This window comes from Pteropus medius, unplaced genomic scaffold, assembly GCF_902729225.1.
Source record: "Pteropus medius unplaced genomic scaffold, Ma_sr-lr_union100, whole genome shotgun sequence".
Taxonomy (NCBI): Eukaryota; Metazoa; Chordata; class Mammalia; order Chiroptera; family Pteropodidae; genus Pteropus; species Pteropus medius.
The window spans coordinates 16,564,905-16,590,353 of NW_024349796.1; the positions used below are offsets into that span (position 1 = coordinate 16,564,905).

The window sequence follows — 25,449 nt, forward strand, 5'->3', positions numbered from 1 at the left end:
CTCCAGCCCTCGACCAGCCTCTCTGAACGGCTAGGACCCGGGCTCCCAAAGGCCACGCCGGGACATGTGGCTCGCTTTTGCATTTTCCTGAGTATGTGAGGGCTCACCGTACCCTCGCGGACACAGAATCAAAGCGACATTCCAGCCCCGACTGGAAAATCCCCGTCCCCAGCTCATCAGTCTGCAGAGGGACAGCAGAGGGCGTCGCCAAAGCCCCCGAAGCCAAGCCGGATCAGGACGCCGCCTAACCCTGGGGTCCGCGGCCACCCGGGAATCCTCGGGGGCGGTTCAAGAGGTGGCAGCCGCACACCAAGACCTGGACAGGTTCGTTGTCACGTCAGTGGATGAGGGGGACTTGAGAAGATGACGAGAAGGAAGAGCTTCCAAGTGGTAAAATGAGCAGCTAAGGACACGTGATGTGGGGACAGGTGGAAAAAGCCGCTGTGTATGTCATCTGCGCACACGTGACACACTTCCAAACCTCTCCTTTCTCCACAGGGCTAAGAACAGACGGAGGCGCACGCCCTCTCGTTAACGACAGTGAAACCAGACAACAGTCATGGATTATGCTGTGCCCAGGACACCCCATTTTCAGGGGGACTTCCCAGTCTGGTTTACCAACTTCCACATGAAGAAAATTCTTCTTCCGCATATCTCAAAATCACGCGGATGCATGATTCCTTCTGAATGAACTGCTTTCAACAAAGACTCTATCAGCTTTCATTTTTGTAAATTATAAGAATTATGGAAATCACATCTGTGAGCTGCATTCACGGTCGTACGCTGCTTTCAGAACTTTAAGTGATGATTTCTTTGTAGACGATTAAAAGGAACCTGTTCATCATTTTCTCCCCACCCCCAAAGGGCTTTCTTCCATCAACATTTAAATTTGCAGAAAATGTTAACCGTATATTATAGAATTCACTTCAGAATGAGAAATCTATAATATGAATTTGCAAAGATTTTTTTCTTTTTACATAATCCATTTTGGCCATACTACACAAACTATAGAAGACTGTAAAATACAAACGGAATAAATTCACTCCATTTTCTCTTAAGAAAACAAAGCTATACGTAAAACTATTTAAAAATAAGAAACAGTTGTCCATTCAATGTGTATGCGTAAATGATTCAGACATCACCGTAACGAAGAGAGAACCGATGGCCGGTTCACAGCACTTACTACTTACTTCCAAATAGACCGAAATAATAGGGGGCTCAACAAAGTAGGGTATTGTCAGGACTTTCTGACGGGGAAATATATCATGTTTCCAAGTACATACTCCGCAGACAGATTAAAAGAATACGGAAACACGTTGAAACTGAAAACATTCGGTTCCCATTAGTTTTAATATAAGGGCTTGTTCATCACCCAGCGACTCGGTGACTTTACAGATTTCCCACGTATATTCTGCACACGTGGCTTTTCCGCTCTGAGCTGACCGAGAGAAAATATTTATAGCGGTTCATGTGCGGTAGCAGTAGTAGCAGTAACAGTAGTAATAATCGTAATACCCCAATTTTAAATGTTTTGTAAAAATTACATGGTTCTAACCTGGTCTGCAAAGTCCTCTGGGAATTTCCACAGAATCACTGGATCTGTAAATAATTGATACATGGCATTAAACAGAGGCAAAAAAAACCACATTCGCAGCAACAGCTTTGTTAAAACACTTAAAATTGTCAAAGCTACCCTTTAAAATAGTTTTTAAAATTTTCTTTAAACATTTACAGTTGATGAGGTTCAAAATTAAATATTTTGATCTTTTAAGGAATCGTGTGGATAGTCAAACAACTCTTAAAATTATTTTGGTGCTTTCGAAACTCAAAGCATAAAAGCAATTTAATAGATAATTCTAGCCTTTCTAGATGTGTGTTCCCAGAATATTCTAAAATTAGCATCACGACTCAAAACAACGAAGCTCTTTTTGCTCATAGGTAAGCAAATTCTAGCTAAGGTAATGAAAACGGAACTTCGAAGATCCTTAAAACATAATCCAGGTTGTTTAGAGATATCGTTTTGCTACTTCTATTTCTTTTAAACAAGACCTATTACGATAAAATGAAAACCTTCATCAATCACCTGATAGAGTAATTCCAAACTTAACCAAACAGGGCTAATGGGTGAGAATTGAATTGAAAACACCTTGACAAAGAAAGCAATTTCCTTCCTTCGCACCCCTCTGAAGCTGTGGGTGATCTTAGCAATCAAACCATCAATGGCGAGGGGCCGTGTGTCCCAAGGGCCCTTCTTGAGAGTTAAAAAAAAAAAAAAAAACCACAGCAACAAAAAAAGTGAAAAATGTTCTACAGATGTTCAATCTTGATTAATCTATGACAAGAAACTTACAACTAGAGAATCAATGTTTTGACGCTTCAGATACCAATCATTAAAAGCCAACATGAGCGTTTTTTTTTGACAAGAACACAGGGGGGAAGAAAGTGAATGGGTTGCTTCTAGAAAGATGGCCTTTTATATAAAATCTGAAATACCTTTTAGTCAGCCGAGCTGCTCATCATCCCCTAAAGCAACTGCTTGTATTATGACTTTCTTATAGTGGGGAACAGCCGAGAGGCCATGCTTTAAGGCAGCTCTCAGACAAGCATTGGAGACACTTGTTTTTGTATATTCTTTTTACAAGTTCGTGATTCAAATAAAAAAAAAGACATTTATATTCACAGCGCTCATTATATTCAATTCTTTGAACTAAAAAAGGTGTTCAAGAAATACAGCATTGATATGAAATCTCGGAAATGTGAAATTAATTGAAACTCCTAAAGCAGTTTCATTTTATTTACATTCAAAATAATTTTCATATTACATCAAAAAATAATTTCAAGAAGGAGTGCAAACTGGGTCAAAGCTTTCCTTGTTCAATATATAGTTTGGAGCATAGTAACTTCCAACACTCTTGGATAGAACACAGTTTCAATCATTTTGGAATAAACAAAGTTGATAGATAGAATATGCTAATTAGAAAAATGACTCAGTTTACTAAAATGAAAACCTGTACATATAAGGTTTATAAGGAAATATGTTAAGAATAAGTACTAAAAACATTTAAAAACTAATTTTAAAATAAAAAATACAATTACAGAGAAGGAAAAAAAATGGCATAGATGGCGGCGGCTCTGTTCATCCCTCTGCCGACCAAATCAAAGTTGTGACAGAAACAAGGAGCAACAGGAAGGAAAAGTCTCCTGAAATCTAGGTGAACGAGCCATACGACTAGGGAGAAATTCAAGAAAGCACCCTGCAATGGCAGAAGGCAGGAGGGGGCGAAGACACGGGGCGAGGACGTGGGGCTGCCCGGTCCCCAGTGGCTGAGTCCAGGGACAGAGGCTGTGGCAGGTGCAGGAGCCTCCTGAAAGGGCCGCGCCCGCGAGCAGATTTTCATGGTGACAGGCCTGCTCTCTCTGAGCACCAGTGCCGATGCGGCTGTGCGCGGGGGGCACCAGGGACTTACCGGGAGACATTGTCAAAGTGAGGGCCGAGGCAAGACTCACTCGGTACAGAAGTGCCGGCGGCATCCATTGTTCCCTGCTGAGCCCTCCCAGCTCCCAGTGCGAGGACACAGCACCATCATAGCTGAGATGACATCGACTGAATGACAGACGTCGCTCCGCCCAGAGGATTCCCCGAAACTCCGCCTCCCCCAAGTTGGGCCCCCACCCAAGCCACATCCAGGTGTGTCCTCAGTGAGTCAGGTGCTCCTTGCTGAGCAGCGCCCAGACTCACACTGGAGGCAGCTGGCCTCAGTTTCTGGCGTGGTTTCTTGAGGCAACTCTAAGCACAGCATCTGCGGATGGCCTGCTGAATCTTAACAGGTGGCCCCGGAGGGGCAGAGGCCTGGGCTAAGTTTGGCCTGCAGATGAACCTCTCTCGGGACTAAACACCTACATTACTAATCCACACTAAGAAGACCGGGAGACTAGGAGTTTTGCTTAGTACATAGAAACAGACACCAAAAGGCAGCCACAATGGGAAGACAAAGATGCAGAGTTCAAAACACTGGTTATAAAGATGCTCAATGAACTTCAGGAAAGATAATTCAGTGAGAACTTTAACAAAGAGATAAAAAACATAAAAATGGAAATGGGAATTATGAAAGGGAACCAGTCTGAAATGAAGAACACATGATCTGAGATGAGAAGTATATTAAATGGAATAAACACAGGCATAAACAAAGGGAATAAAGAAGAGGGTCAAATGCCCTATCTAGAGGACAGGAAAGCCAAGGACATGCAATCAGAATATCAAGAGATAAGATGCCAAGACTGTAAAAATAATTTAAGGAGCATATGGGACCCTACTAAGGGTCCAAATATCTGTCTGGTTGGCATAACTGAAGAAAATCAAGATATTGAACAACTGTTTGAAGAAATAATGATAGAAAACTTCCCTAACCTGGTGAAGGAAATGGACATAAAACCCCAGGAAGCTCAGAGAATCCTAAAAATCAGGGATCCAAAGAGGCCCACACCAAGACATCACAATTAAAATGTATTTAAAGGTTAAATACAAAGAAAAAATATTAAAAGCAGCAAGAGAAAAACAGATAGTTACCTATATGGGAACACCAATAAGACTGTCAGCTGATTTCTCAAAAGAAACTATGCAGAACAGAGGGCTTGGCAAAAAAATATTCGACAGGATGAAGACCCAGGATCTACAATGAAGAATACTTCATCCAGCACAGCTATCATTTAGAATGAAGGACAGATAAAGAGCTTCCCAGACAAAAATAAGCTAAAGGAATTTATCACCACTAAGCCAGTATTACAGGAAATGTCGGAGGGACTTACGAAGAAAAAACATGTATCAAAAACAGGAATAAAGAATGATAACAACTACATTCCTATCGACAAGTACCTCAAATGGAAAAGAATTAAGTGCTCCAACCAAAAGATAGAGTGGCTGAATGGATAAGAAAACAAGACCCTAAATAGGCTGCCTACGAGAGACTCACTTCAGATTGAAAGACTCACACAGACTCAAAGGAAGGGCATGGAAAAAGATATTGCCTTGATGGACCTAGAAGATAATCAAGTCAGACAGAGAAAGATAAACACTATGTGATTTCACTTACGTGTGGAATCTAAGGAATAAAAAAGAACAAACTAATCATAAAAAGGCTCTGAATAGCGGACAATTTGGTGACAGACAGAGGAAGGGAGTTTGGGGCAGGGATAATGGGTGAAGGGTTAAAGAAGTCCACAATCAGTAGCTGATGGATGGTCCTGGGGATGGGGAGCACGGCAGAGGGAATGAGTCACCGTTAATACGTCGGCCGGGTGGAGGGCCAGGGGAGGGAGGGAGCAATTGGGGGGGTCGTTTTATGAACGACATAGATGTCTAACCAATGTACTGTATACTTGAAACCGATTAAAATAAACAAAGTTTTAAAAGTCCGATTACCAAAAAATGAAAGGACCAAACTAAAGCACACATCTCTTTCTTACTTTCAGAATACCTTCAAGTTACAATCAAATTACATGTAGAAGAAATGTCGTTTCAGACGCAAACAAGTAAACTCACGGAGACTTACTGTGTAAATACAGTAACTCCTCGACTTATCTACCGCTGGATCTCCGAATCCTAGGGATGGATCCTAGGATTCCAGAGATCAATTCCAGAGATCGCAAGAATTCGGGTAATGTATAAAATGAACCTTCTGGAAAAAGAACTTAGATCTTACGTACTTTGAGACTCAGACATAGATGGACAATTTGGGGTAAAAGAGAAGGAAAAGAAGCAAATAAAACAAATTACGAGATGCCCCACTGCTTGAGATAGAAAGCGACAGGGCCTACGAGTCAAAGGGGACCCCGAGGGGGTGCGGGAGGCACTGCCCGAGCCCCCCGGCCTCGGCGATCTCGGCGGCATGTAGGTCCTCTGGAGAGGACAGTTTCGTAAAAACGACATGAGCACTAGCTCTGCAGAATTCCTTCGGTGCGGCGCCACCTCCCTCCTCCCTCTGCGGGCTGTGACGGGCCGCGGGGCATTCAAAGTGCAAAGAGCCTGACTGACAGCGTCACCATGGGTGGCAGTCCAGGAGCCAAGAGCAGCAACAGTGAATCCAGCAGCCCGGGGTGAGAGCAGGTGTCACTGCCAGCGCCACCCAGGGCCCTGAGCATCGTCCCATTCGAAGGCCTCTGGTGGCACCGGAGACGAAGGGATGACCGCCGTGGGACGTCAAGAGCCAAGCCATGAAGCACAGCACCCCTGAGAGATCAACACTGCAAAAGGGGACAGAGACCTGAGGTCCACAGGAGCTATCAAACAGTCAGCATCTGAGTTGCAACATCCCTGGGCCGTCATCTGTGCCCTCGAGCGAGAGTGGTCTCGCGACTTCTGGGTAGAGCCTTTAAAACGTCCACAGTGAAAATTAAGAAACTTGTTCATAAAAAAATGTAATGATAAGCAAAATGGACATAACCTAAACACGACATTTCAGTTCTCAGCTACAAGGGACAAACTTGCCACGGAAGAAGCAGAGGCGTGAAGACATTTCATTGTTTCTAGTTGGGTCACGTTGTCTGACCTTTAAAGCTTCTCTGATGGCATCCAGAATTTCCTTGAACGAATAATGGGGACACGTCATTAACCTCTGAGGTCAATAGAACACTGATGTTGACAAGAAACACTTCCTGGAAGGGGTAGACAGACAGCTCTTAGTGCGAACCTGCTTTCAAATAATGATGTCTTAGACTTACAAGTAATGATGTCTTAGACTTACAAATAATGATGTCTTAGACTTACTTTCACCCACTTTCCTCAAAGCATCCAGTTATCAAGTTCTTGGAGCTATATTTAAGCAGACTTTGCTGTGCGTTTCAAATAGAAAATAGCGATCTCGTTTTGGGGCCAGCGGGGCTGGATTCTAAGCAGACTGCAGGAGCCAACACAATTTCGCAGGGTAACTTGTCCCGTGAGGTTACAGATAAACGTGGACAGAAGACGTGGTTATTTGCTCGCGATGGAAATAACCACGCCCGGTAGGTCACAGGCTGGAGGCGTCTCCAGAGGCTCTGTCTTCCTCCGCTGGATGCGGGTCCCCTTACGTCCCCTTATGTCTGTTTACATCCTGCCACACACAGGGCTGCAGCCCTCACCGCGTGTCCAACCAATGGCTGAACGGTCTTCCCAGTGTCCAGCTAAATTCTCATTAGAGAATTTAAGTCTTTTCTCTCTTGTTGAAAGACCGGAAAAAAAAAAAAAAAAAAAACGTCATACCCACATATAATTTTTTTAGACCTCGAAAACTATTATCCAAACTATGAGACTTGTCAGTGTAGCCAAATCGCGCTTCACACCTGCCCATATCCTGCCCGGCCGCGTCTCCCGTCCTCCGGGGGAATTAAGTATATCCCCAGTTCCAAGCATTCGTTCGATACGCCCCTTCCCTGAAGTCCTGTGTTCTCTTTCCTCCGTCTTTCCACCCTCTGCCCCCTTTCTGGACCTAGGCTACGAGGCGATCCCAAAACGCTACAACCACACGGAGCACCCCACCCCAGACAGCACGTGTCCCCTGCACCGGTTATTCTGAAATACGCTGCCTCACGCTACTGCTTCACTGATGTACTTGTGTCTCCTCGTTCCGACAAAGCTCCAGAGGGCAGCAAGCGTGTTTGATGTCCTTGATGTATATCCTGCGTAAAAGTAGCTTTTTCAGCTTTGTACTGAAACTTTTTCGTTCTCTCCGTTCATCGAAAGAACATATGTGACGTGCACATATACGACGAACGTATAGAATGCATATAAAATTCTTCCCTATTATATCAGTTTCTTTAGAGTGAATTTCGCGCATTTGCTGATTTTAATTTGCTTAGTTCGAGAAGCGGCTAGCCTACTCTAGCGTGAGTCTGAGTAGTCCCGATCGAAAGGTAATATAATGAATCGAGTATCTGTCCCAGACGATGTTTAAATGGGGCATTAAGCTAAACATTTTTTCGATTGTCTTAAAAATCTGAGAAAAATGTCGTTATAACGATTCACTGCAAGAACATATTCCTTTATTCATAGAAAACAGAAACGTGGCATTAAGGTTAAACGCCTGTGGGAGACATATAGGTCATAAAAATGAGCAAAGCCAACCTAGAGGAAACAACGAGAAATGGAAGGTAGAAAAAGACAGACTCTGCGTCCCTTCTCGAGAGACAGCGGTCCCTCACTCGGCCGCAGCCACGTGGACGTGGGCTCAGGGTTGACGGCCACTCAGCGCTTTTCAAGAGGAGCCAGAATGTTCATGGGGAAAAAAAAAATTAGCCAATTTTTAAATTGAGAAAAATAATTGAACATTTCATAAATACTGTGTGAGCCAAATAAGGTATGTTAGGGGGTCATTATTTTTTCAGCTCTGTGTTATGGTTATAAGGATTTAAATTAGAAAAGGAAATACACTTTACGGTCGATCGTAGGTTTAAAGGAAACCACGACTTGGAAATTTTTCATCTGTTTTGGTGGCTTTTAGAATCAAGATGGTTCTTGTTTAAGTGAGTTCATTTAAGTGTGCCACACTAAATGCAGGAGAATCCCTCCTAATTTTCATTCTAAAGTAAAATTAAATTAAATTAAAATGGACCGTATTAACAAACCAGTTTCCTTGAACTTTTTTAGAGAAAGTCAGATACAGGTTGTATCATCATGATTGGTATCTATGCGCATTATAAAAATGGAATGTTTTTGAGATGTCTGAATTTTATAGGCACACTGTCAAAAGAAAATAGTCTCAAAATGGAATAGTTTACGACTTTAAAAAGTAGCTCGGTAGAGCTCATAAATGCCGATATTATCCTTGATTGACTCCACGATTCAACATACAAAACACGTCTCAGAGGACGTTAGCAGCTGGAGACATCTGAACAGCGGATGCTACTCTATTTTGGTAACATCTCGAGAGTATTTACGTTACGACTTGGAAGAAATAATGACAAAACCAGACAGCGAACAGAGGAAAACAGATTAATCGCGGAATGAGAAAAAGAGGAATTATGCCATTTGGAACAAACCGAATTCCACGTGGAGAAAAAGAATTAACTGAAAAACTACATTAGGAGGAAAAGACACAATGGAAGGAAAAAAATAAACTGGAAATCTGTGAGATGCAAGACCGAAAATATCCTTATAGCGATTTGTGTATTTTTAACAGCCCCTGGGAAAGGGAGCAACGAGTCCTGTCTAGGTAATTCTACAAGAGGCACTAAAAAAGTAAAACAACGGAAGAGTTGGGGGTGTCGCCTGGCGTTTAAAACATGAGGCAGTGCACAATCACACCTCCAGCGAAGTTTTAAAGCAGCACGGCCTAGCGGGGAAGAGGCTCGTGGCCGAGGTCTGAGCTCGGACATGTAGCAGACAGGTCAGGCACTGCCGCTCGCTAGCTCTGCGTGGCCTTTCTCGAGAGAGTCAAGGCTCTGTGCCTCGGTTTCCTCCTCGTGAGGCAGGGCTACGAAGAGCACCCGGCTTGCGGGATGCAGCCAGGGTGAGCAGAGATTATGTACATACGTTGCTCACACAGCGCCCGCCACGCAGGAAGCGCCAGCGCAGCCCCAGCGAGCATCAGCATCCGCGTCACGAGGCGGGAGGGAAAAGCCGAGACAAGGATGCAGAAGGGGCCCCCGCGGACGGCGACCGTGCATCGGCCGACACGACAGGCTGTGATTAGCCATTTCTTTCTCGTCGCGTAAAGTCCTCTCCGTCGCCCTTCACTCCTGGGTCTGGCCACTCGTTTCACAGTGCCGGCCTTCTCGACGTCTGCCCTAAGGAATCATTCCTCTCGTGTCTTCGTATTTACGGTCTTCGACTATTTACTAGTTCCTCGCTCAGAGCGCTGCGTGGTAATCCGCCACCTGTTCCCACGTCACTTGTCATTCCATACTTTCTCCTCCTTTCTCTTTCCTTCCCCTCGCTCTCAGCTCCTCCCACCCGCCCTGTCCCCCTCTGTGACCTCGTCACTGTCTGGCCAGCACGGCCCCCTTGCAGCTCCTCCCTGGAGTGGCCTAAAATCGATGAGCCCCCGAAGACCTGTCTCAACACCAAAGGCGCCCGAATGCCCCCGATGCAGCGGAAGGGGAAGGGGGCCTCCGTCCGCGGCCCCTACTCCACGTCGGGAAGGACGCGGGTTCGCTTGAAAGGCGGGAAGGGGTGGGGACAATCGAGAGAAAAGGACAGACAGGTCGTGGTGTCCTCACGGCGCAAGAAGGCGAACGTTCGGAACTGGGCAGAAATCCGCAGTGGGGCCTCCTGATTGAGGGCGAAGGAGCCAAAGGAAAAATAATGCTTCTGACGTGACCTGCGTGTGGATTGTGTCTGCACGATCAGCGGTCGCATAAGGGAGAAGCCGAACACCTGCGTGTCAGACCCTGGGTCAAAGGACCAGCCCGAGGCGCGCCCCGCGCCAGCGGAACGCAGTGGCCACCGCTGCGGGCCGCGGGCCTGACCCGTGGCCACCGACGCAGCATCCGGAGCGAGACGCCACTGCCACTTTGCTCCCTGCGCCCCCAACACCTGCCCCGCGGGCATCTTTCCAGGTCGGGGGTGAAGCTGCTCTCCCTTCATCCCCGGAGGAGAGGGGAGTCTCTTCCGTCTCCCACGGAAGGTCTGGGGCAGCACCGCGCTGGCCTCGCCCCTCTCCTGGAGAGCAGAAGCCGCGTCCTCGTCCCCGACATCAGAGGAGGGGACTCCGGGTCAGCGTGTCCCGCCAGCACAGAGAGGCCCGGGGAGCCCGGCCACGGGTGCCCAGCCGGCCGCCCACCTGCCGGCCCGGGGGGAAAATGCTGCCGGGCACCTCGAAAGGGAAGAGAGAAGCCTCGGGGCCCCACGCTCTAACGGCCCGTCACCCATCACGCGCGCGGCAGTGAGAGCAGCCCCTCCCTGTCCGCGCGCTAATGACACGCGGGCTCGCTGGTGGCACCCCGCCGAGACGTCCGCCCGACCAGAGGACACGTGCGAAACATGGCTCAGGCTGTCTTTTCGTTGGCAGTTTTCACGTGCGCTCGCTCTCGCTACAAACGGTACCGCCGTACTCAGCGTGCAAGGGACGGGTGCAAATGCACCAGTCAACGGAGGACGCGTATCTTTTCACGTTTCACGGCGTCTGTCTATCTCCCAAGATTTTTAATGCCGAACGAAGGAAAAACGGTAACTCATAGAATATGCGTTTGATTGAAATTTAGAAATGGAAGTATAATGGTGCGTGAACCAAACCACGCTTCTGAAAATTATCTGTGAATCGTTTTAAACCTGTAAATATTACACACGTCGGACAAATTTATATTCGCTCATCTCATGGCGATCGAAGAATTCTCTCGGGCATGCCGTTGTGGGTGAGTTCATGAACGTTTACAGTGGCTTGGGGAGCACTGCGGTTTTTAAAACATACATAATCTTATAATTCGCATTCACGGCAGCAAGCAAGATTGAAAATTATTGAGGAAAAATGATATTACATACGATTGCAACCACATTAAGTAAGCTCATATCAAGATCTGAAAGGAAATGAACCGAAATAGATGTTTTTACGTTATCGGTATAAAAAAGTCTTTCTACTTTTTTCAGAATTGTTCGCACCACATTAATAATTTAAAAACCAGAAGAAACTGGAGCATAATCAGAATGGTTTAAACGAGGTAGGTGTGGAACCTCAGTATAAAGTATTCGGAATGAAGGAACACATCATTTCTGCTGGATAGCTCCTACAGCGAGATAATTGATTTCCCAAATTTTATGAGAAATATAAATTTAAAAACAAATCTATTATGATTATTGATGATTAGCCTGACAGCTTCAAAAAGTTATGACCAACAAGCTTAACAAAAGAACTATATTTACTCTTGAGGGGTGGGGAGGGTCAATGCTCATACACGACAGATGTCTGGCTGGAGGAATATGCTCTTACTCATTTCAAAGTCCCATGAAAGTCTAAGCTTAGCAAAGGAGAACACTTACATGGAAGACTCTGGAACAAAGGGCATAGGCAATGACTGGCTGGACGTGTCAGACATTTTATTCCGACTTCTACACGGAAGAAATGAGCACACACACAAACTGACGAAATTAAAAAGGACAGCGTTTGTTCTTTTTCAAACAGAAAAATATGAGATTGAAATCTGTCTACTATTAGACATCTTTTTTAGGAATTTTGCCAAGGTGAAATGACAAAGAAAAAAAGAATCAATTGACTATGACCCTTACAAAGCAACATCACGTGTATATTAAAGACACAAGAGAAACACCTAAAAACGTTCACCGTGGTTGTTTCTAGAATATGGCTCTATGAGTGATTTGTACCTTCTGATATATGCGTTTATTTTCTACACTTCCATCAATGATCGTTACCACCCGCAGCTTGGAAGAGGCGCTCTGAAGGATGAGAAAGGGATTATGCGACTGGACAGAGATGGACACGCGCACATTAAAGAGAGCGAGCTCCTGAAACCGTAAAAGATGCCGATTCAGTGTGGGCGGAGGGGCCGGTTGACCTTAAACGCTTTTTCTCTTCCATCCTCGGCACCGGATCATCGAGCGGGAGATGACACCTTCCAACCTCCTCGAGAGCCAAGTATTGCCACGTGACTGAGTTTTTACCAAGGAAAGTAACGTAGCAAATTTTCCCCTTTCTGGCCTAGAGGGAATTTCTCGCCCACCTGTGGGCTTGAACCTGGATGCAGCGGTGATGCAGCTTTGGCTCTGCGGATGAGGATGCCAGTGATAATTTTCTTGACAAGAGCAGAACAAAAAGTAATAAGCATGGCTGCCTGGATAACTTCCCAAAACAGCGCCCTCCAGCCAGATCACCTGCTTCTAAGCTTCCCTATTACCAAAGCCTCAGCATTCCAAGGTCCTTTTTTAACATCAGATTGGTCTCTTTTCTTTAAAAGAGACCACTAAAAACAGAATGGAGAGTTTTGAAAGAGGAATAGCTGATTTAGAGAACAGCTTTAGGAATTATGCCAGAATACACTAGAGAAAAGGGAAAAAGAGAGAGAGAGAGAGAGAGAGAAATATGAGACTCAAAGCTTAAGCTGGAATCTAGCATAACTTCGATTCAAAAACTCATCTCTCTAGTACCTAGTATTGTGCTTAGAACAAAGTGGCCATCGATTAATGTTTGTCGAATGACTGACTGAATGGATGAATAAATGAACCACTGGGCTGGTCTCAACAAGAAAAGGGACAGTTATTTTAGTAGGAAAAGAGCAAGGTAGGTGCATATGGTTCTTTTTTGAATAGAGTAAAAATACACATTGATTCGAAATGGGTAAGTCACTTCTTTAGATCAAAGGTGACAAATCAGATAAATTCTTCCTTCTTGTTTGTACCTGCTCAAAGTTCAACCTTCAAGGTATAGAATCTGAAAGCATTTCTACATGCGTAGGTCCTGATTTATTTCTCCCGATTACAGTATCAGTCTTTCCATCCAAATGTGGGAGGGAGAGTGGCTCATTTCACTGTCCTCTGCCACGTGTGCCTGCTTCAAGTGTCCTGTGCCACCTGAGAATGCTCCTCAGCTCCATGGGAAGGGTTTTATAAAATACCCTGGCTTTCGGCAGGAAGGGAAAAATCGAAATTCAAATAATCCAGGCTGAGCATCGTCTTCATTCATTACATTAAAAAACAAAGGCAAACAAAAGCCACTGCCCTATTTCTCGGGGTTCATGAGCCCATTTTCTTTGCTGGGAGAGCAACCTGGAGTTGCGCCTAACGGTTTGCACTCAATTTTGGGTGAGCTTCACGACATTCCACCTGCAATGGGTGTCGGGCCCTGAATTAATTTAAAACAATATTGTTAGAAAAATTGGTTGCAATAACTGTAAAGCAATGCTCTCTAGAGCTCATCCGCTATCGGTTGAAACTTTTCTTGAATTTGAATATAAACATTTTGAGTTAGAGGGAACTGAAGATATTATTTCATCTAATCTACTCATTTTGAGACTCGAAGAGATTTAATGCTTGTCCCGATGCTCATATTTCAAATCGAAGCGATCATTCTATGCATGTCATAGAAATGCCCCCCGAGTCGGTGAGTGGTAAGCTGTTACTGGAACCTCCCTCTGCAAACCCCGTGCCCCATGCCTGTCGTGGCTGGAATGGCCGGTCACGAGCCCCAACACTCTCTTGATGCTGTAGACTTTTCTCCTCTGACTGCTTTCTGTATTTTCAAGTGCCATTCATGCTGAAACAGCTTCCTCTTTGTTGTGCCTGCTGAGCACACACCCGAGGCTCCTGACTGTCTCTTTGAAACTGAGTTCATAAATGAGACTCCTCAATACCGGCATTTGTGCAAGACATCAACATCCCGTGCCACCTTTCGTGAAGACTGGCCGAGACTGCCCCAGGATGCGTCATCCTTAGTGGCGTCTGTTGGCGTCATTATCATTAGTGTCTAATGACACTATTAGACACCGCCCTCGGGCCGACACCCGCACACCTGCAACTTCTCCCTAGAGCAGTGGGGTTCGCACTCAGTCATCGGCCTGTGCCGAGCAGCTGGGCCTAGGCAACGCGCTCGTCGGTGAGTCCTAACTCTCAGGTGCCTGGCGCTCGGCTGGGAAACGGTTTCAAAAACGCATATTCCACTCCTGCTTCCCTCCGTCCATAAAAATAATCCGAAGTTGGCCCCAGGAACCTCATTTCCCAATCAATCAAGTCATCGATCAATCAGTCGCTCTGAGACACACATTGATGAACGGGGAACAGGTCTTTCTAAAAATCTGTGGACGTCCACCCAGCAGCATCCACCCAGCAGCATCCCTGGGAGGCCCCTCCTAACACAGAGACATCCGCACGCCCTCCGCAGCCCCGTCCGCCTCTGCCTACTGCCGGGTGTGGTGAGTCTGCTGAACCATCGCGATGGGGGCGCAGCGTGATCCCTGTCCGTTTAGAGGCTTTTCCCTAGACAAGAAAGACATTCACAGAGAGAATAGGAATCTCATTTACTAAACGTCCGGGAGCCTCAAGATTCCAATTCTGTAAGAACTGGTATATTTCAAGATAAGGATTTAGAATTCAACTTGAAAACAAATAAATAAGTAAGATATGGCCTCCGTTCTTCCTTCGTGACACGTCTGTCCCCCCCGGGTCCAGGCAGAGCTGTGCTCTCCAGTCACCCAGTCTTCGGAGAAGCAAGGCATTCATTCCTTCGTCCCCATGTCCTGCTGACACAGCCGCCAGGTGTGGATTCTGACTGGACGACACCAGCCCCGCCCCTCCCCTCCCAGCGGGACCTGGTCCCCTCCCTGATTTCCTATGTTTGTTTTCTCTAGTGACATTGCCCTTCAAGGGCCTTTGTACTCATTTCCCTGATGCCTGTTTATTACGTTTTCTTTCCCCCCTTGACCTAGGATGAAGGGACAAGCACAAGTAGCCCCCGTGGTCCAGTAAGACAAAGGAGCGTCTGATGCAATTTCAACTGGAAAAGGAGCTTTTGTGACAAATGACTTTGAAATGACGCTGCATTTTTAGTTTATGCTGCTATTTTTCTCATTTGGATTTTTCTTTTCAAGACCAAAATAACCTCAAGTTCACAAAGGGAGTGACAGCCCAGGTCACAGTTTCCTCTTTCTGGATGGGTGCAGCCCGTCTGGGTGGGGTCTCCGTAGCTGGGCCCGTCTCGGGTGAATCTGACCCCGGGCCAGAGCTGAGAGAGCCAAACACGAGACCGAATCTGGGCCGAGTTCTCGCCCAGGGAATCTGGAGACACGTGAGGGAGGGAGATGCGGACGGTGCAGAATCACTGGTTTGGGCAGAAAGGTGACAGGAGATCTTCAGAGCTGTCGTGCCAACTCCAATTTCGAAAACGATGTCTCCCAAACATCAGCTGTAATACAGATTCTTTATTCTTCCTACGAGCCCGATGGCCCCCGAGATGAGGACATGGATTTCGGGGGCTGGGAGGCCCAGCACGAGGCTGCACAGAACCAGAGCTCGGGGCCTGCAGAGGGCTCCCCACCCCCCAATCCCCACTCCGCCCAAGTCTTCGGCGGACCGCTGACCAGTGCACACACACGAGAAAACTACCCATAGATGGGAAAGGACCCCCCGACATAAGCGGAAGGGAAAAGCCCAGGACCGGACACAGCTGGTGTTCAGACCACCCTGAGTGGGCAGGGTGTGGCGTGCCCGACTCGGGGTGCAGAATTTCGAAAGCGGGACGGAAGCCAGCTCTGGTCTCGCCTTAGAAAGCTTAAACGCCAGCCGTGAGCGATCGGACCATGTCCAGATAATAACTACGTCCTCAAACAGAAAGTCGCACGCACACAGGATGTTTAAGAGTACAGACCAGATCCTGGCTCATAAAGCACGTCTCGATAAATTTAAAAGAATTTAAATCATACAACATGTAGCCTCTGAAACTGCGTTCTCAAAATACAGCAGAAAGGTCGCTGGAAAATCCCCGACTGCTTTGGAATCTAAACGATACACTTCTAAATGACCCGTGGGCTGAAGAAGAAATCGGAAGGCAAACGAGACATACAGTGAACTAAATGAAAAGGGAAACTGGTACGTTGACCTTGGCCGAAACCGAGAATACCTCTCTGTGGAAGACACCGATAAATGAAGAGGATTGAAAGGATGGCACTGGGAGAAAAAGTTTGCAAATCCAACAAAGAAGGCGTGTCCTGCATATAAAAAATACAACTCTTAAAATTTAGTAAGAAGAGCACAGCAATCCAATTTAACAAATCTAAGAAAAGTATTGAAATAGACTTTTCGCCAAAGAAGATGGACAAGTGGAAAATAAACTCCTGAATTCATTCTGACAGAACGTAAGGGAGTCTCCAAAATCTTCCACCGATTCTTAAGAAATCGGATCTTTACTTGTAAATGAGAACGTGTAATGTGCTAAGACATCCGTTCAATTGCCCTAAGGAGTGCACAAAAGATCATTTTGCACTATCAAACTTCATTTGACATGGGCAGCTCGAGGAAGAGGATGAATGTGTGTGTGTATATCTATGTGTGTGTGAACATTCGCACACAGACCCCCTAACATGGCACGTATCAGGTGAATAGCATCCCAAATGTAACATCAACTTCAAGACTGAGAAAGCACGCCTTGGCTGTCATGTGGGCGTGACGACGTGAAGACACATTCAGTTCCTACGCCAGAATTCCGAAGGCCCCTGACTTGCATCTGGGGGAACCGTGTGGCCCCAAGAAAGTCAAACATCACCCCGGTTCCAGAAATGGAGCCCACTTCTACAGAACATAATCGAGTCTACGAAAGTTTCCACCGATTTCTAGAAAATCGGACCTTCACTTCTCAATTAGAACGTGTAATGCGCTAAGATGTTGTCATAGTTCCATCCGGTTACTCCAGGAGAATTCTGCACTATCGAATTTCACGTTCTATTCAGCAAAGCCCATCACTACGGCCCTGAACTTGCGTTTGGTCCAGGGCTGGGCACATGAACTTAACCCTGAGTGCCAGAGAAAGGAGCGTGGACTTTCCGTTGAGCTGGTCAAAGCGGGGCTCGCCGATTAAGAGCAGAAGGTCGCAGAAGGGAAGGGGATTCGTCGCGTAGTCATTCTGGGGAGGAGCGTTAGGTAAAACTAAGAGCGTGGGCTGGAAGGAGAGTCTGCGATGTGTTCCCTGTATAAAAATGAGGCCGGCCCAGCTACAGCAGAAGCAAGAGGAGAGAGGGGTAGACGCCACCCTTAGAAAGGCGACGAGAGAGTGGAACCGGATTTACAGACCACGATAGGTCCCCGGAGTGTTTTTCGTTTTTATTTGAATGATTTGAAAAGGCGGCGGGGGCAGGGGGGGCGGGGGAGAGAACTGTGAGCGGGACCCCCCCTGAGTGGGAAAGCCGATTCTTAAGAAGTTGAGGTCTGAGAGTCGAGGTTACGAGCACATTTCTATTATGATCTCCCAAGCGCCATTGCGAGACCTACCAAAAATGAGATGAAATCCTTTGCGAGACCTACCAAAAATGAGATGAAATCCTTGTCTCTGGCGAGTGGATCATCCGGTTGAAGAACTGGAACATGAACACACTTAGCAGAACGTTCGAACTGCCGGGAGCTTCAGGACGGGGAGTTTATAGCCTTTGTGGGACCGAAGAAATGTGTACCAAGAAAGATGAAATGATCTATGCCAGGTTCAAGTTCCTCGCTCACAGAGAGCTAGAAATCAGTTCTTGGAGACTCGAAGTCCAGCAGAGCAAAGGTAGGGAGGATGAAGGGAAAAAAAGACTTCGTTTGCAAAACGCTTTTGCAAAACAGATAAACTTTTGTCACTGTTCGCTTGCCCTTATGATTTCCATAGAAACCAGCTGCCCCGCCTGCCCCAAAGATCTGCCCTGTGATTCCATTGCAAGGGTGCAAGGCAAAGCTGATACCTATTGATAAGTAAATCCAACGGATGAAAAGATAAAGAGCCTTCTGTATTTTGATAAGAAAATCATTCAAAGCTGTCAGGGAAAGACTGCATTTTCTCCCTAACAAAGAGACTCTGTTTTCTGGAATTTCTCAAGGCTATAGAGAAAAAATGATAAGGCGAGAAAATCACTATCCTATGTATTGATAGAGCTAGCCTCTCTCTCAGTCAAGCACACACAACGCTGGCTGGTGTGTCACCAGGAAAAGTTCTCTAATCCAGGCAGTAGTGCTCCCGAAATACTGAGCAGAGTAACTGATGCAATTCAAGCATATATTCCAAAAAGTCGACATCTTCAACTCAACCCAACCAAGGACATATCACCCAAATAAGTATATAAGGTGATTATGATGCTGCCATCCTTATTTATACGGATTAATAAACAATCATTAAAGCAGTTTGAAACTATTAACGTGACTGAAAATAGATTCTAATGTTATAATACAACAGAACAAGCCTAATATGAGAACATGTCAATATACAATCCATAATAAGTTTTTGTATAATAGTTTGAACCTAAACATATCAATTATATCTCAATAAAGCTATCATTTAAAAAGACTAAACATATCAATAATTACATTTAATATAACTAAATGCTCTGATTAAAGCAGCAATTGTAAGACTGGCTAGAAAAGGAAAGTGTAAAGACATTAGATATAGACCGAGATCTAAACACAGTTTAGACGGAAAAAAATGGAAAAAATTTCATGCAAACACGAATTATGAGAAAGGTAGGGCACCTTGATTCCTCAAAGTGAACCGAAAGACGAGAAGCATTAACAGAGACAAAAAAAGAAATTCCATGTGTCAGAAGGGTTCGTTTATAAAAAAGACGAAATCACAAATGCATATGGATTGCGTAATAGAGCTTCAAAATGCATGAAGCCAAAAACCAACCAAACTAAAAGGGCGACATCGACGAATCCGTAAGGGCAGCGGAAGGTGCCGACGCTCCTCTCTCGGTGAGGGGAAGCTACAGCTACACACCCCAAAAATCGCTGGAGTGTGTGACATTTGAAAAACAACCTCAGGGGGTCATAAAACGAACCTTCCGCTCTCAAGTACTGACGTCACATGGAGTAATCTTCTCAGACCTAAAAATACTTTCCACGCAATACATGTTAGTAACATGTATTGCAAAGCCGGGAATATATATAACAACACGGGACACCCAAACAACGAAAAAATTTTGAAAAATCAGACTTTCAGAAACGGGAAGAAAACTAGTACGGTGGAAATACGTGAATAAATATATGTAGATCTCGAGGATCGAAATGAGCTTGAACTAACGAGAATTTCCATTTAAAAACATTGACAGTTGATCAGACTGCACCCCCAAAAAAGTTATAACTTAGCAAACAGAGAATAAAAATTCAACTCTTCTCCACCACATGTTGAGAAATCAAGTATCCGAATGATAAGTTCTCTGTAAAAGTCTTTTTCACGCTTTTAATGAATAAGAAGAATGTGACACTTGGCCCCTGCCATCAGAAGAACTCAAACGCCTGGGAAAGGCAGAGCACTCTGCTAGGCATACAAAACTCCAAGGTATAGTGAGTGACATTATTTCTTGCTTTTGGGAAACTTGCTCTTTATTTGAGGAAGGAACTGGAGAACCAACACAAACATGAGCCCGGTTTTAAGAGCTGGGACACACGTGGCAAAGGGCAGATGAACAGAACTGTCACCCAGGAATGAGAGGGATGCTGAGTCGTCAAGCCTGTGTCTCAGCTGCATCCGCGGCAGGAGCTACCTAATGCTAAACCATGGACCGGAAATGGGGCCGAGCACTTCCTGCTCCCGATCAGGATGGGGCAGGGGCCTGGAGTCATTTAGTCACTAGGGATTACTTCACTGGCAATAGTACACTAAACGTTAAGCGAACCGCCATTCAGCTCGCCACCTGGCCAGTGCTGGGTTCCTGGCGGAAAGCTGCCAAAACCAGCAGGAAGAGGAAGTCACTTGGGAATGGCTCGCCATCAGCTTGACACCGGGCTCACCCATGCATTAGCTTTAAAAAAAAAAAAAAGGTTGAAGGGGTAATTTTTTTAAGGACCTGGAGGGCTTCCCAAAAATTGTTTTAAAAAAAAATTAATTAAAACCGAAGGAAAAAAAAAAAAGCTTAGTAAAACCAAAGACCAGCTGTGATCCGATCTTTCCATCCTCATCACTTCCTTATTAACAACAACAAAAAAAACCTTTGAGTTAGAAGTGGTCACATTCAGAGAGGCCATGGGCACAGGCACGCCCATAAGTTAAGAATGGGATTAGAACTTTACCACTCTGGTCATAACCAGTGGCTCATTTTATTCTTCCGCATGGATAAGGTGACCCACGGCTCGCGTACAAGTTCTAGTGCTAACCACAGCCACACTATTCCTTTAGTTTTTCACCCCAGAGAGAGACACGGGGATGCAAATACATTATGAGTGATGTCATTAGTGCGACGGCCTTGAATGTGCCATAATTGCTGATCATTCACACGCTGCAATAGTTAGTATCAGCCTACACAGCACTTGTAACCAATTGGCCATCCCGCGAACCGGTGACGTTTCCGCCGAGGGCCCGCACCTGCCTGTGACTTTTATCCTACCCTGTCATCGCTCCTTCGGAGAGGGGGCCCCTAAGTTTATTTCCATCCTCACAGCCTTCTAGGTCGTCAGGTGGAACTCTTGGAAGGTTGACCATTCACTCATATGTGGAGTTCCCACTTCCCTGCTGAAGTTCGTTCACATGAAAAACTCGGAAGGAGAGCAAGAGGAAGTCACGTTTGAACTTCCTGAGACTCCTCCTAGAGGCCACCAAGCCGTTCGACGAGGACCGTCAGAGTCAGTGCTGCAAATTTTTATTCTCTGCCAAACATCCTTTCAAAGTGAAACTAACTCAGCCCAAAAGACGGTAGCATCTCCTGTCCTCGTGTGTGACACTTCTGTGATGTTAACCGGGGACTTAGGAGTTTCTATGCGACCTTCCATCTGTGGATGGAACACATACATTAAAATAGCAGGAAAGTCATCATTTCGCCACCCATTTAGCTCTATTCACCTCGAAACTACCTATTTGCCTTCCATCAGAGGGTAGGCATTAATTTTATTTAGAGTGTGTCTGCTCTGAGAGTTTCTATGATTACTTTTCATAATATTTCCACCCCCCCTTCTACTAGCTTTCCTTGTCTCTTTATTACCAAAAGAAAAAGAGGTTTGAAGAGTACTTGCTATCAGAACAAGAGCATAACTTTTTCCAAGCAAAAGAATTTCATTAAATGATTTTTTAACCAGTAAAAGCGATAAAAACCTTTCAGAAACCGAATAAAAGAAATCAATATTAAAATAATAAGAAAAAAGGAAGCAAAGTACCATTAAAAGTAAAATTAAAACTAAAGAATTAAGCTCAAACAGTTCAAAAGAACATAAAAAATATCAAATACCTATTGAATGAAAGAATGAGCACCAAATACACCACAAAGTAAAAGTGAAACAGGCAAAAAATACAAATTTCCAAATTAACACCTCCATGCAGATTGCATGAGGTAGCCCAAACAGCTGGCAGGCCGCCACCGGCCACCTTGCTGGTTACTGACCCCGGAAGTGGAACACGGGGCGCTTGGTCTTTCCCTCAGCTGCAGATTTGACACTCCTGTCCCTCTGTGTGGAAGGGAGACACTGAGGTCTAGCTTAGTCACCGCCGCCAACCCATAGATCAGGCAAAAGCACCCATCAGCTACTGCCCTCAACCCTGGCTTTCGGTTAAGAGTTTTAACTCAGAGTAAGTGCTGACAAGTCCTTTCAAACGATACAGAAATGGTTTTTGAGTTCTGACCAAATTTAAGTCGGCCATGCCTATAAAAGGTAAATTCTAGTCATAGTTAAAATGATGCTTTAAAGGAAATACAAATTACGTGTTAAATCTGTCATACGTATTAAACGATATGAACTATACTTTTTTCAAAGAATGGCAATATATAATTTAGTCTCACTGAGATGATTCAGAAGGCAATTGAGTACTGTTTAGTGTTTTCATTTTCGATACTTTGACCACCATTTTGAATATGACACAAATAAGAAAGAATTAGCTATATGATGCAGGTTGAAGGTAGGAATTTCACGATGAGGCCACCCCCTCTCTTTCTTCCATATCCATTTATAAACAAAATGGTCACTGCCGATCCCAATAATACCTGAGGGACATGAGTCCAAAAAATTACCAAAACATTTTAGAAATCCCCAGATTGAGTGAACTATCACTAAATGGATTTCATATTGGCTTCATAAAGAATTTCGACAGCTACATCAACCTCAAAGGCCAAATTTAATGCAATGGCATATACATTATACTATAGATTCATTTGTCTTCACCTGTTAAGCTAAACATGAGGTAAATATTTACAAATGAAACTTCTGACTTTCAACTAGTATTCCATTTGAATATTTCTACTTTTTAGAGTAAATGTCATCACTAAGAAACAGAACAGTGACCATTAAAAACTTGGAAACTGTACAGCGGACACGGCCAGCACATAATTTTGATGACATTGTGCCCCTTATTGTCAGTGATTACTGTGCAGATATTCATCACCAAAATCACTCATCACGCAGCAAAATCACAATTCCAAAACTTAGTTTCCACATCATTTATAGTAATAAGAACAAAGAGATAACATTACTTTTGAAAAATTAGATAATTTCACGAATTGCTTATAATTATTAAACAGAAAAGACTTTTAATTTATATAAAAGCGTCACAATGACTAAGACCTTGAAAAAAATTCCCCAAACGTTACACGAGTTCCTCTTCCAAACATCGTGTCCAAATTACACTGGAAGCTCAAAAAATAAAAATAAAAAGCCACTTAAGAACCCTTCCTGAGCCACTTCCCTACAAGTCTATTTAAGCAACTGTCCTCTCAGTGAGAAGGCCCTGAGAACTTAGGGTGTCCCAGGTTATTATGACATATCTGAACCTATTCGGGATTCATTTCAACCAATGTCTTCTGCAGAAATCCATAAGTCACTGCAAATAATCTTTTACCAAAATTAAGAAGCCTACATTTTACAACTACCCAGGTGACAGAATTTTCAAGGACTGCTTAATTTTAATTAGAGTCGAATTTGAATACTAAACGCATCCAAGTACTGGCGAGTTTCGGCTACCGAACCAAGACGCAACTGTTTTTGAAATGACTAATTTCTGGACGCTAATATGTTTGCAGGAGACCATCAGATGTGCAAAACTGATAGCTCTGTGCTTTATTTTCAGATTCGAATGATAAATAAGAAGGAACCGAAAGAGGAAAAGGCCCTATCTGATCTTTACCAGTTTGGCCGACTGAGTTACAGACTTTGTGGTTTATCAACAGTTCTTTTAAAAAAAAAAAAAAAAAATTTAAATAAAGCACCTATTGCACATGATGGTAAAACTCTACAGCTTTTCAAAGTTCTTTACATTAAGTCTTTTTTTAAAAAACAGATGTAAGGCATACAAAATAGGCCTCCTATTCATTTCACTTTACTCCCAGTATACCTGAGCAGGTGATTATTGAACATCATCATCCATGTGGAAGACACTTTCCAAAAATCTGCAGGAGCCCCAAAGAAGTGCTTGTCCTCAAAACCCTACATCTGAATGGCTGGCAGAAGTCGAGGCCGTGAAGACCAAGTTCAAGGCAGAATGCAACGGCCACAGGCAGATGGCAAAAAGATTATTACTCAGCAGTAGCTTTTTATATCTTCTGCTTCTGGGGCTTCGCTTTTGCAAATTGGCCCATTCGGTAAAGTTGTTAAACTTTTAAAGAAGAAACGAACCTACTAACGATTATTAAACGCTCAATGCCCTTCACAATTTCCATTCCTTTTCTTTAAGAGCCATCTCCGTACCTTAAAAACAGTGCTTCCCCATTCAGCAAGGAGTCACTCGACACATACGTTGAGTCAGAAATTGTTTTAGGCTCTGCATCAATAAAACTAAAGCCGACAACAACCTCCTCCCACCCCTGACAAGGCAGATGGCATCCTAACAGAGACGGTGCTTCTTCGTGTCAATATTGTTACCAAAAGCAAGATATTCTTTAACCTTCGTTATTCACACAAGATTTTGAATAAGAAGCGAAACTCTGCCTCGCTTTAGAAAAAGGTAAGTGCCTGATACCCTACGGGGAGCTGACGAGGTATCTGACTGTGTCTCCCTCCATCACCTTAGGACTCGCCCTGCCTCTCCTCTCTCCTCTGTCCCGTGTCCCCTGAGCCCCACGCCCAGAGCTGCGCGCCCTCTTCATACTCAGAGCTATGCACTGTGTCACCTGTGTCCCGGCCCTCGCTACGCCCCTGCGATCGCTGATTTGAAACTGACACACCCTCTCCAGGAATGTCATCTTCTTAACTGCTTCTCCTCGGTGCCTGACACGTGAATGGCACTCAGAAACGTTCACTGAGTGCACGGAAGCGGGCCGAACGTTTCCTACAGCCTTTATGCTCCAATTCCCACCTCCGTCTTCTGGTGTCTGCTAACAGTCAGTATCATGTCACAGCAGCTCGGGCCAAGCCCAGCATTTGGGCTTTCTTAAAGGGTAGCTTTCTCAAATTGCTGCGAACTATTTCATGCTGCTAGGAAGAGATGATTATTTGACAGGTAGCACAGTGTGATGGTGGAGAGTCCAGGATAGAATCAGAAAAACAGGTTCAAATCCCAGCCACACTTCTTCCGGAAGCGACTGAGTTATTTAGTGCTTCCGGGCCTCCACTTCTCACCTTTGCCCAAAGGATCCTGGTCCCTACTTCCCGTGACTGTAGGGAAGATAAACAGGATATGCAGGCTCTCGGTAAGGTTATTCACGCATTGTAAATGCTAGATAAATAGTGCTTTTTATTACTACTTCTTTAAAACATCTAAATGGAAGCCTAATCAAAGGAAATAAGTCAGTAAATAAAGCTCTGAAGCCACGTTGGTACGCCTTTATTTCATTAAGCTTTTAAACAAACAACAACAGAAAATGCCTTCCCGAAATTCAAATTCTCTAAATACACTCAGACACTCTCGAAAGCTGTTAGTCACAGGTTGCAAGGGAAGATCA

The 25,449-nt window shown here is 44.7% G+C and overlaps 1 protein-coding gene across 4 annotated transcripts in view; it reads right to left on the reverse strand.

The window, feature by feature from the left end:
- DENND1B (DENN domain containing 1B) overlaps positions 1-25,449 on the reverse strand; it is a 153,489-nt gene that overhangs the window by 118,003 nt on the left and 10,037 nt on the right. For 2 of the 4 annotated variants that reach the window (XM_039883476.1, XM_039883475.1), the window contains exon 3: positions 1,556-1,599. The exons of 1 other annotated variant lie outside the window; for it this stretch is intronic. In XM_039883476.1, the coding sequence (XP_039739410.1) occupies positions 1,556-1,599 (44 nt within the window). Of the gene's footprint in view, positions 1-1,555; positions 1,600-6,440; positions 6,579-25,449 lie in introns of those variants that run through there. One more of the 4 variants, XM_039883477.1, reaches the window with a different exon arrangement.